This window comes from Ostrinia furnacalis, unplaced genomic scaffold, assembly GCF_004193835.3.
Source record: "Ostrinia furnacalis isolate ACB-3 unplaced genomic scaffold, ASM419383v2 OfSCF2566, whole genome shotgun sequence".
Lineage (NCBI taxonomy): Eukaryota > Metazoa > Arthropoda > Insecta > Lepidoptera > Crambidae > Ostrinia > Ostrinia furnacalis.
This window is the reverse complement of record NW_021132805.1, coordinates 130,671-143,538: the sequence shown is the minus strand read 5'-3', so window position 1 is coordinate 143,538 and position 12,868 is coordinate 130,671. Positions and strand designations below refer to the sequence as shown.

At 38.1% G+C, this 12,868-nt stretch overlaps 1 protein-coding gene across 1 annotated transcript; it reads left to right on the top strand.

The window, feature by feature from the left end:
• The first annotated feature begins 3,785 nt into the window (after nucleotides 1–3,785).
• Nucleotides 3,786–10,792, top strand: yps (Y-box binding protein ypsilon schachtel). The gene is made up of 5 exons (XM_028308852.1): nucleotides 3,786–4,006; nucleotides 5,339–5,402; nucleotides 5,511–5,726; nucleotides 8,401–8,547; nucleotides 9,822–10,792. The coding sequence occupies exons 1-5, from the start codon at nucleotides 3,895–3,897 to the stop codon at nucleotides 10,081–10,083; spliced, it is 801 nt and encodes a 266-aa protein (XP_028164653.1). The 5' UTR covers nucleotides 3,786–3,894; the 3' UTR covers nucleotides 10,084–10,792.
• Nucleotides 10,793–12,868: the final 2,076 nt, after the last annotated feature.

Genomic DNA, 12,868 nt, shown 5'->3' with positions numbered 1-12,868 from the left:
CCGTCCTTTATCGTCATCGTCCGTCCGTCCTTTACCTTTATCGTCGAGACCAATCCTTCAGTGATAGGTACTTATACCTACTTAGAAAAACCCTAAAGTTAGCCTATTAAAAAAAAAGTAGCTCACTTAGGGTCAATTGGACGAACTTGTATTCTGAAATGACCTTACCTATACACCCACGAAGTTTGTTTAACCTTCCGCCAAACACCATATTATTATATTATATCAGATTGTTTTTAATTATAACATAACCTAAGCGAACCTTACAGTATTATAAACGAAATCAACGAAATGCAAATTACACAACATTCAACTTAATCGACGACTTTCTCTAGAAAGGAAAAAAATCTGGACACCGCTTGCTAGTGCTAGCGCCATCTAGCGGTGAGCGATACAGGCGAACACCACGGGGCCGGAGTAGTATTGATTATGAATGTGGTTACTCCAGATCTTCGATTTTCCTAGTTTTTATAGTTTTCCCTTTATGTGGCCATTAAACCCTAACTCTGTACCAAATTTCAGCCCTCTGAGTTAATGGGAAGTACTAGTTCTATTTTGATGATCATCAGTGAGTGAGTGAGTGAGTGAGTGTCGTAAATGCGAAACTTTGCTTTCGCTTAACTTCGGAACTAAATGACCTACAGACTTGAAATTTTGGATTTAAAGAATGTGATTATAGCTTACTAGATGACGAAAATTTCTGCGTTCTGGTCTTATCCAGAGGTTCTCAAATAGGGGCCTGAAAATGCGGCGAAATGGTTCCAGTAAAGGATGGTACGGCAGTGTTTGCTTCGCGCTCGACTTGGCGGGGGCATGCCGTGCCCCCAGATTCTCCAACTCCTAAGCTAAGAAATGTTCTTTTACCGGAAGTTTTACGTTCCATCATCACCTGAAGGGTACAGGGGCAAAACAAGAAATGTCACAAAAACAAAAAGTTACGTAATTAACATTTAAATTTTTTAAAGTTTAAAATATTCTTATGTGTCACTTAAAATTATAAATAACTAATATAAATACATTATGACTATTACTTGTTTTTACGCTTTTTGTATAATTTCAAATAAAAATACGCGGGAAATCGAAAATATTGCCATCAACAATATACTTTTGAATTTTAGGGACATTCCTTGTTTTTCCCCTGTACCCTTCACCTCATCAACATTAGATGATGACTACCAGACACACTTACATTAATAACTTTTATTCTATAAATTATGAAAAACGTAATAGGTAGGTACCTACGTGCCTATAAAATTTGAGGTATCGTATGCCCCTCAGAGGTTTGCCCTCGATTTCCCTAGGATCCCATCATCAGATCCTGACTTGGTGGCAATGGGACCACCTCAGAAGTGTAAGTAGTTACCTACTTACTCTAGCGAACAAAAAAAGAATTCTGTAAATCGGACGGAGTAATCGGTGATCATACATAGAAAAAAAAATACATAAGTACAGCCGAACATAGAACCTCCTCCTTTTTTGAAGTCGGTTATAAAAGGTTAAAAAGTATTTGTCGGAATTTGCATCTAATTTTTCCTGCTAAGCATCATTGAGCATCATTTCGTTCGTAAATCCCAAATGGACTCTTCGGTCTCGGCAATGATATTTTGTTTATACAGTGTGAGTCACGTTAAAGTGTACATATGGAAATAGATGAAACTAGACCTATTTTTATCGACAAAAAAGAGGTCAAAATTTTTTGAGATTTTTTTAAAATTTTTTATCGAATTTTTTTTCTTCCAATTACTTATTGTAAAGAAAACGTAATAACTTTTAAACTAAGCGGTATATTCTGATAAAATAAAAACAGTAATAATGCTAAATAACAGGCGATACTAAAAAATACATAAAATACACAAAAAAAGGCCAAAAAATAATAAAAAATGATAATTTTTGAAAAAAAACTGCTAAAAAAATTTTGTTTTNAATATTCTAACTGGGAATATTGCCGGGAACGAGAACTTTCTCAGCGGCACATCTCTAATCACAACCTAAATCACAACCCGCAACGGCCGCAAAGAAGACAAAATCAAAATTTAGTACTTTCTGTAATAGTAAAAAAAATAATGTTTATGTTACAAATTCCTGCTCGTTTCAAATATTATGAAATATTATCTTCAAATGAATAGATTTTACTATTATTGATTCATATTTTTGGTATATTTTTTTTGCGTGAGTTATGGCAGCACATTTTAAATATTTTGCATCTAGCAACACTTTTAACACTACTAGTGCAGGGACATGCAACAATTAATCGAATAGCAAAGTGAATTTTATTAAATTCACATTTTTTCATATCACAGTATCATCACACTTACTGTTACACAGGAGTTGTCGGGCCGATTAATACTATCTCATCTATGCTATTAATCGATAATTTGATTTTCAAGGTTATTGTTGTTTCTTTTTTCTTCTCTTCTGTTGTTTTGTTTAGTTAATTGTAATTCTTGACGCGTACGTGCTGTTTAACTTTGTTAGTTATAGACAACACAACCCTGCGTTGCGCGCCCCTTGGAGGGATGTCGAATTTGCACTGTTATAATTATTGTTACATAATTTCTAGTCAGTGTATTCTCCAAGGGACGTGCAATAAGCAAGGGAGTCCGTGGAAGTGCCTATTGGCACATTTTTTCTAACATTTACCTTTTTATTATAGTACCTACATAATGTGTTTTTTGATCTGTTTTCTGTTTTTTTTATTGTGTCACTAAACCATTTCTATCTATCTATCTATCACGCACACGATGCATATCCTTTCTAAGAAAATACATTTTAATTTTGCCCTGAGTTATTTTTTATATAGTTTTCAGTCAGTGAGGGTTTTCGTAATTAGAACTGTCATGTTGTGGCAATTTTGTTAAAAATAAAATAAATTGAAAATTATTTCAATTTGAGATTTCATTTTATTGTCTCATCTCAAATAATCAAAATAATCTAATAAAATGCTTTAATTTTAATATTTCTTTTTTTCTTCTTTTTTTTCTAGTGACCGTGTGTTGAAATCAATAACTCTGAATAACTTTTACATGGAGTTGACACCATCGCATCGTCGTCATCATGAATTGGGCTCTCATATTGAGCTTCCCAAAGGAAGAATTGAAATGACCAAAAAGAGGAATATTTTATTTTAAAAAAGTTCATTGAAAAATTGTGAAGTCTAGAACTTTTCAGTGGCTACATAGATTTTTTATTAATTACATATTATCTATATATATAAAAATGAAACCCGTTTCGCGTTGTCACGGCATCACGTGTGAACGGCTGAACCGATTTCGATAATTCTTTTTTTTAAATGTTTGTGGAAGTCCAAGGATGGTTCTTACGGAAAAAAATATTAAGAAAATCTCTACGCTAAGGCGGTACGAAGTTCGCCGGGTCAGCTAGTATTACATAATTACGAATTCATCGTGCGAAGTAACTAGGTACATAAAAAATGCTGGAGTAAAGGAATTTTGGAATTATTTACACGTCCGTCACTTTGGATAGGTTTGTTTTTAAGAAAAGACAAGAAGTAGGTATGGACCATTATCATTATATTATATCAATTTAAAAGTAGTTTTGCTATAGAACAGTTAAAATATAAGTACAAGCCATTTTTTTTAAATATAATTAATTTGACTTTAATGACTATGATATTAATTTTACTGAAATATTTTGAGAAGAAGTCGAAAACCAATAATCTCTAATAAAATATCTACGATTTTAAATTATATTAGATACCCGTATTCATAATCGATAAAAAATCGTTCATCGGTTACTTCACCGCCCTAACTAACCTAGCCTACCAAGCACGCCAACAGACTGTCACTTGTAACGATCGAAGAGTGGTTGAACATCGAGGAGAGGTCGTGGAGGATTTTACCATCTTGCCACCATCGCCGTTCGCCAAATTACACCATGGCTGATACCGAAAAGGCGCCGCAGCCGCAGCCCCAACAGCAGCAGCAGCAACCAGAACAGCAAACCCAGCCGCAACAACCTAAATCGGCTAAACAAAAGCAGGTCATCGGTAAGTGCGATACGCCATCTTAGTTTTGCGTTTCCCCGGCATTATGTTAACGAAAGCACATGGCTATGAAATTGTGAAATCTCACTTTTCTTTTGAGTTTTGGTCTACGTCATTGGACTATAATATTTCGATGACTAAAATTAGATTGGATTAGCGGTGGCATGGGAAGTGATGCCCTAGTTTGAGCGGTATTGATCGTGTGTTGACCCCGCCGGTAGCTGCTGCTCATACAACTACATAGGTACTTATTCGCCCCGCGTCACTTAAATCGATAGACCTAGATGCGCGGATGCAACATCCAGGTCATCCTACTGGAATAGTTGTATTATGTTTGCATATTCGTGTAGGCGCGATTTTCACTGCGATAATTTCTGATACATGATTGAGCATTCTAATTTTGTTATTTTCCTAATTTCTAATTTCATTCTATGCGTTATTTTGCGCTGGCGTTGTTTGATCGAGTTTACTAATTACACTACAACAATAATGCAACTACCCTCTTAATTATTTTTGCGTTACCTGGCTGCTGCATACTATTTAATTCAGAGTGAGGCTTGCTGGTTTTTCTTTAATATTATTGAGCACATGGCGAATTTGTTATAATTGATTGAACAGTTGTTTGTCATGTTGTACCTTTGTTTTATTTGTTTAATGGCAACCAAACCCAGAGGGGAGATTATTGATAAAGTTGTACACTTGTTATAATATTAAAGTAAAAGTTTCTCTGCTATTGATTTCACTATTTCATGGCCATGTAAATTTTTAGGACTCCAGACAATTCTTTTCTCGAGATATCCATAAGAAATTTGTATGCACTCTAGTGTGACGTATTAGATGGTTTTCTCTATAATTTTTTTTGGGTAGTATGAACAGTTTGTTATACATTTTAAAGGTAGGTAGTATTTCATTTAAAGTCTGTTAATCATGTAAGCAATATTTTGTTTGTTTAGGGTCTAAACTAATAATTTGCATAATAAGGATACGTAGCGATGAGTTAACGCTTGATTGAAAACTTGAGCACATTTGAAGGTCCCAATGGGCAAATTACAGGTTAACATATAGAATAGTTACTGATCTACATATTTGCTCAAGTGTACATTAGCATAAATTGTTTTAATGTTTACATACACACTACACTCTACTACACTATTTTATCAATACCCTAGATAGTTTTTGAACCGAGTTTCATCCTACCCTCTGACCCATATTTATTGATTTTTCATCCTACCCTCTGACCCATATTTACTGATTTTTCATCCTACTCTCTGACCTATATTTATTGATTGTACTACTTACTACTTATAAAATAATTAATTTATTACTTTGTTACAGCTGAAAAGGTTTCGGGCACAGTGAAATGGTTTAACGTGAAGAGTGGATATGGTTTCATCAACAGGTAAGAATTATTGTTAATAAACATCTTTTACTGATTCTTTTCAATAAGAGAAGCACGCAGCATTTTACGATAAGTTTTGTAAATATTAATCAATGTTTTGTTCTGTAGGAATGACACTAAGGAGGATGTGTTTGTTCACCAAACTGCGATCGCCCGGAACAACCCACGCAAGGCTGTGCGCTCGGTCGGCGACGGAGAGGCGGTTGAGTTTGCCGTGGTCGCCGGGGAGAAAGGCTACGAAGCAGCCGGAGTTACTGGCCCCGGCGGCGAGCCGGTGAAGGGCTCGCCGTATGCAGCTGACAAGCGCCGCGGCTTCCAACGCCAGTAAGTGACAATTTGCAGATGTATTCAGAGTACATTTTTTTTATCCACAACGAGGAAGCTCTTGGCCTGTATCTCACCTAATGGTAAGCGATGATCAAGCTAGAAGGTGGCAGCGAGCTTCACCCGGAATCTTCAAACCACGGAGGAACTGGCTATCTTACCTCTAACTGCCGGAACACAACAATCCTGTTAACATCGTTGTTATGGCGACAGACTTAGGTAAGATGGTGGTAGCTAGCCAGGTGGACTCTTAAACTTTCATGTACCAGCGAATCAACACATAATAGAAATCAATTGTTACCACGACCTCATGTGAACACATAGGGTTCTACGAGTTAATAGTCTTTTGTATGCTCTAATCTGTATCTACTCAGCTACTGCCTTTTTAGTGGAGTCTCTAACACTTAAGCTTTCTTACCTGCAACTAAGAAACTTTGTTTAAGTTTCATCTCACCAGAATGCTAATGTCTCCAGTCCAGAACTCATCAATACTAGTCACCATCAATTCTCTGGTAGAATAAATGTATGCTTTTGAAATCTTAAACTGAATTCCTAGTAATTTACAAAGATTTGGACTTCAATCTTTGTAAATTACTCAAAGCAATGTTAATGCAAAACGATCGTTGTATTTTCGTGTTAAGAATTTGCCTTATTCGTGCATGTCGCATTCATCACGCAGCCACAACTCTCGATGACATCATAAACTGCGAAATTGTTCAATTCAATAAAAACTTGCGGCTCACGGCTTTTTTTTTTGGTCGGTATCAAATGGCGAAAGCGGGTGTTTTGCCAGATTCCGATTGTAAATGTTACTAAAATAAGTAATTTTAACGTAAAACAATGCAAGTTTGGATTAGAAATAGATTTTTTTAAATTTACATGCCTAGTTTGTGAATGATCAACATTATGATATTAGTGATGCTGACTTCCTGACTGTAAAAGACTAGTTATCTACGAAATTTGCCCCAATGAGGGTTTTCGCGAATGAAAAATCCGCCAGATGGCAATACGTAGACGCGAGGTCCAAATGCTGCATGATTGGTTATTTTTGACATGACATTGACAGATATGTCAAAATCACGCAGTAGTCAGACCCCAAATCCCCGTCCCGCCATCTAGCGGATTTATCATTCGCGAAAACCCTCATTGCTTATATTGAAATGAAATTAGGTCACGGTCGTCAGGGATGCGCGCTTATCGATCGCGCAAGATGCTGTGCCGTGTAGAGCAGCTAAGCTATGCTGTCTTGTACATTTGAGACTACACTTTTGTAATAATTATGGAAGACGGTTGATGTTTTCTTAAGATTCATTTTTTACCACTGTGCGGTGGGACTATGGTTAAAATAAATTACCCGTGGACCCACCAGGGGGACATGTTGGGGGGACCACGGGTAAACGCCGGAAAAAACTACACATTATTTTTTTAAATATTTAGCAATATGTGTGTGTAGTCATCTTTTGTGGTTCAGGTCCAGTGACAAGGTCACGTCAATATAAAAGAACAGATTCTCATTATGTCCCTGTCTTGCTTGAATTTTGCCGTGTTATTGACACAAATCTAGAGGCGTTCTTCTTTTTAGTCTTGACTACTACTCTCGGTTTCAGCTCCACTGCAATCTCGTTTACGTGGTTTATACATGAATAAAACTAGAACACAGGCGGCGCTGCTAATGTTATCGGCTTTCGTCTGCTTGCTTTGATACCAAACAAAAATTGCATATCAATTGAAATAGAAAAATCTAACAATTTCATGTAATCATTTAGTTGCATCCCTGGTTTTCAGGTTCGTTCGTTTCAGCCAAATGATGTCCACTGCTGGACAAAAGCCTCCTCCAAGGTTTTCCACAATAAACGGTCCTACGCTGCCCGCATCGAGGCTCTTGCCGCGACCTTCATTCATTCCTTCGGTCCACCTAGTAGGAGGCCTGCCCACGCTACGTCTTCCAGCCCGTGGTCGGCACTCGAGAACTTTTCTGCCCCAACGGCTATCGTCTCTACGAGCCATGTGCCCCGCCCACTGCCACATTTTAGCAATTCTGCGAGCTATGTCGGTCACTTTGGTTCTCCTGCGTTGCTCCTGCTCCTCCGAGCATAGCCCGTTTTTCAGGTGTTTTTTTATACACAACGAGGAAGCTCTTTGCCTGTATCTCACCTGATGGTAAGTGATGATCAAGCCGAAGATGGAAGCGAGCTTCACCCGGAATCCTCAATTACGGAGGAACTGGCTATCACCTCTAACTGCCGGAACACAACACTGCTGTTAACATTGTTGTTATGGCGACAGACTTAGGCAAGATGGTGATAGCTAGCCAGGCGGACTTAGGTGTAGGGATGTTATGGATATGTAGTTTCGGTTATGGATACGGTTACGGATATAGGAATAATATTATATCGGTTTCGGTTACGGTTACGGATATTTTTTTATTGATGGCATTATAAAGGTAAATCAGGCTTTTATGCCTTTACATTATAATGCTATACAAAAAATAACAATTTAAACTACCCACATCCGAAACTTTTGAATCGGTTACGATTACGGTTTCGGATATTTTTTTATTTCAGATATCCGAAAGTTTCGGTTACGGTTACGGATATCCATAACATCCCTGTTTAGGTGGTGTTACCACTAGACCACAGAGGCGGTTAAAAAAATTTTTTGTTATTTGTTTCAGATACTACCCCCGTCAAGGCGGCGGACGTGGCGGTGAAGGCGGCGCTCCACGCAGGGGCCGCATGCCCCGCCGCGGGCCCCCGCCCAGCCAGGGGGGCGCGCAAGGTGACGAGGGACAGGAGGCGGCCGGCGCACCGCCTCAGCGGAGGTTGGTATCTCAACTTCTTTTAGGCCTAGCTCAGACCAGAGATTATTAAAATTTCTCAGTGAATAGAGCAGTGGCGGCGTAGCATGGGTTGGCACCCGGGTCGATTCATATCATGACATACCTATCATGACCGTCCTTATAATGCAGATGCGCCAGTGAGTACTAATCAGCGCGACTTTTGTCACCCTCTGATGCTTGGCACCCGGGGCGGACCGCGCGGAATAGAGTCGCTTCCAGTCGCCATAACAGCGTGTTACACTTGAAAATTTCTACAGGTTCATCCAGTGTCTAAGTAGCTCAGTTGGAAGAGCAGTCGCCCGGCAAGCGGAAGGTCGTGGTTTCGAGTCCCGCCTTAGGCAGTTCGATTTTTTCAAGTTGTTTAATTAAAATTTAGACCAGAGATGTTAAGGATATGAAGTTTCGGTTATGGATACGGTTACGGATATTATAATAATATTATACAGGTTACGGATATTAGAATTTAAAAAATGTAAAGCAAGATGCTGCGCGACCCACATAGCCACTTTATGTACTATGACGACACCTATGATAAAGGTAAAACAAGCGGGGATATTAGATGGTGCCAGAGAATTCCAGACAATTAGCAAATATTAAAAAAAATAAGATTTAGACTGCCTTTATCCGAAACTTTTGTATCTGTTTCGGTTATGGTTAGTTTTTTATTTCGGATATCCAATAGTTTCGGTTACGGTTACAGATATCCATAACATCCCTTGGCTCAGACACCGTGGAATCCGCGCGGTGCTGGGCAGGTCTCGGACAGTTTGCATCGAACCGTAACCGCACGGTTACCGCCTCAGTGCCTCGCCAAAGAGGACCACCCACAAACCGCGTGTGTGGCAAAGCCTTAAATATGGGAAACACTTTAAAACCTAGACTCTTCTTATTTTGTTGCTGTTTATGAACTTGTATTTTTTCGCCACTGCGGGCACACTGTTCCGCCTATGTCACGTGCGCTGATTTCTCTGGACTCGTTGTTATATTCGGTCGCATGCGACGTGAAAAAGTGTTTGTTCTTGCAGTTACATACCTAATTATTATTGCCGCATTTAGTCTTTAACTGTACATATTTTTTCAACTGAAAATACACATTTACACTAGTATACACATTGTATTTCATACCGTGTCAAATGTAAAATTATTCCCTATAAAATATTGTAGCAGACAAAAAAAAACAACTTTTTTTAAATTCATAATTAATTATACCTGTACAGTTCAGTGGCAGTTGAATAAACAATTGTGTTTTTGTGCAGCTACTTCCGTCGCAATTTCCGCGGCGGGCGCCGGGGCGGCGGGCCGGGGCCCATGAACCGCGGCGGGTACCGCATGCGTCCGCGCAACCAGCCCCCGGGCCAGGCGCCGGCCCCCGGCCAGCCGCAGGCCCGGCAGAACGGACAAGAGGGCGAGGCTCCTGCCACCACGTCCTCCCCGCAGCCAACCCAACAGGCCAAGCCTAAGACCAACAAGCCCACTGGCACCACCATTGAAACCACCACCAATGAGAGCCAGGCCTAAACATCGGGCAATGCGTGGCACATTCTTATGTAGTGCATGTTAATTCTAGCTGTGCCACGTCATCACAACTTCGTCTTGTCTGTTCAACTGATGAGTGTTCCGTTTCCATGTTGTTGCAGACGATAAGAGATCTTGAAATTAGGAATCGTTTCTTTTATCTTGTCCGAATTGTATCATGGGGAGCTACAAATGGAACTGCAGAGGTATCATGGATCAAAGATGTGATATTTTTAATTATTATTAAATTAATATATTGTATTATTTAATATTTCTACTTGCAATGTTTTGGTTTTATACCATTAGATTGTGTAAAAATATTTTGGAGCAGATTAAAAATATAATATCAAGTTTGGTATACCTTTATGGAAATCGTTCGCCTTAAAAATATCGCGATTGTATTGGTAAGTGTCAGAATCTCTGGACCAATAGAGATATTTGATGTTTAGTAAATACCAGGTCCAAAGGTTCTGGCTCTTATTATATTGTGCAATTAATATATATAAATATATATATTGGTAGTTATTGAGAAATGATACGCAGGTTCCAATGCCCCAAGAGAATCATGTCTTTAAAACTGTTTTATTTTTGTTAAAATTGTACAGTCGCGTGATATAACCAAAAGTTTTTAATTTGCATAATATGAAATTATTAGTTCTGTAACTTAAGACACTCTCAGAAAAGTAATAAACTTCTTTTTACCTGTGTGAAACTTGTCGACTTTTCTTTCATTACTCCACCCCCCATCATATCTTCCCGAATGTACGCGAACGTCTAACTAGGCGATGGTTAGAAATCGACCATTGCTCGTCGCAGTTCCTCACGGGACATGGCAACTTTAAACATAAACTTCACGAATTCAAACTAGTTCCGTCTCCTTTTTGCGAGTGTTCCACTGATGATGTCAGTCATGAGCAGTCTGCCCATCATATCTTGTGGGAGTGTGATCTTTGGATACATGAACGTGATATAATGCTTAATTCAATACTACATACATCTGTTTCCGCAATTTATTACACCGATCTTGTCGCGACAAGGAAAAATTTCCGTGCTTTTAAGCGATTTTGTGAAAAATATTATTGGCAGGTAGTTGCTAATTGCTCATAAGATAGGCCCCCTTAATTTAATTTATTGTCCGTGGTGCATAATCTTTTGTCACCTGTCATCCGCTTTGCAATGGAGGGAAGTCGAACCTTAATTATGATACCATGAATATCAGTTTATGGTCCTAATTATTTTTATTTTATTTACGACCTTCGACCAGTTGGTCACTTTAGATAGCTTCTTGTAATAGTGTCAATATCTTTTTAGCTTTTAAAGCAAATCTAGTCTTCAAAGCAGTTTAATCGATTTATTTTATTTTCAAAATCGATATTTTATTGTCTATGATGGCCACAGGAACATCACTATACATGGACTCCCAGCAATAAAGTACGGTAATGCCTCGTACAGATTTTATCGGCAAAAATTATGGAACTTGATAGGTTTTAGACCATGCCACGCACCAAAACGTCCGGAAGTTGTAATAGTATTATAGAATAAACGTTAAAAGACTTATTAATTTAATTTTTCAATGCTTAAGTGTCCATTAGAACGAAAGGGTGCTTAATGTATTAAAAAAAATAGAAAATAATTATGATGGGTTAATGTTTTTTGGCGGTTTTTTAGGCGGTTTCTGACAATGTCCTTTACGGCTTTATCATCTTACTGCGACACATACATATTATAGTCATTCAGTTCTTAAGATCGCTCAGAACAAAACACAAAGGGGCTATCCATACTTTTGCTCAAGCTATTCAGCTATAAATCTTATAGGTAGAGCGCGAGCGAGAGGAACTATGCCACAAGCTATGCTTCTAAGTAATATGCTAATCATGGATAACACAGTCCTTGATGCTTTGATGCTTAGTAATTAATATTTAGATCGGATTTAAAGTCATATAAAAGAGACAAGGATAATTTTACACTACTTCGCATGGCATTAAAAAGTTTACAAACTTTATAAAAAACAGTAAGTACTTAGTTCAATTCAGTATTTTTGGAATCACTCGTAGTCATATAAGGGACATTTTTCAATATTTAAAATTGTTGCAGAATTGAAGGGTTAAGTTATATCAAATATTACTTACCGTATTTATTTGATTTCCCAAGTGGTTATAGCGAAACCTACTTTTTCTCTGCGCGATGGAGCCATTGGGGTTTTGTGCATGCATAATGTACATTTCATATCATTTCACTCTACTAAATTAAATCCGAAAATTATGCAACGGCACCTGTGAAGTTTGGGCCTATAATTTGAATAAACTCGAACTGCCAGACAGAGTTCCAACTCGTACTCAGTGCATGAAGGTATTAAAGTGAAAATAATAAGTTTTATAGGTTTTCGTGTTTAAAAAGAATGATTAAACCACTTAGAAAGCATCTAATAAATCAATACTTAATATCTAACAGACAAAAAGATTTTAAGTTTGCACCGCCCAACAGGGTCCTTAATGATCTCCAAATATATGTAACACCTAAATGTACTTAAGGAAGCAATAAACATATTGAGTATTGAAAAAATGATATCACAATACTGAATTCCCTTCAGAAACGTGATAACCAAAACAAAGGAACGCAAATGCGCTGTAAACGCTATAAACAGTGTAAATTCTTTGTTTATTTATTGCGGGCGAGAAAAATAAGAGATTCGGATGAAACAGGCAACGATGTACAGACCGCACGCCGCGGGCCCACATTGATAAATATGACCAATAAAGGAAAACAAAATGTCCAAGGACGGCATTAT

Coding starts and splice junctions, on each gene's coding strand:
- yps (XM_028308852.1), top strand. CDS start 3,895: ATGGCTGATACCGAAAAGGCGCCGCAGCCGCAGCCCCAACAGCAGCAG. Junction 4,007..5,338: donor TAAACAAAAGCAGGTCATCG/GTAAGTGCGATA, acceptor ACTTTGTTACAG/CTGAAAAGGTTTCGGGCACA. Junction 5,727..8,400: donor CGCCGCGGCTTCCAACGCCA/GTAAGTGACAAT, acceptor TATTTGTTTCAG/ATACTACCCCCGTCAAGGCG.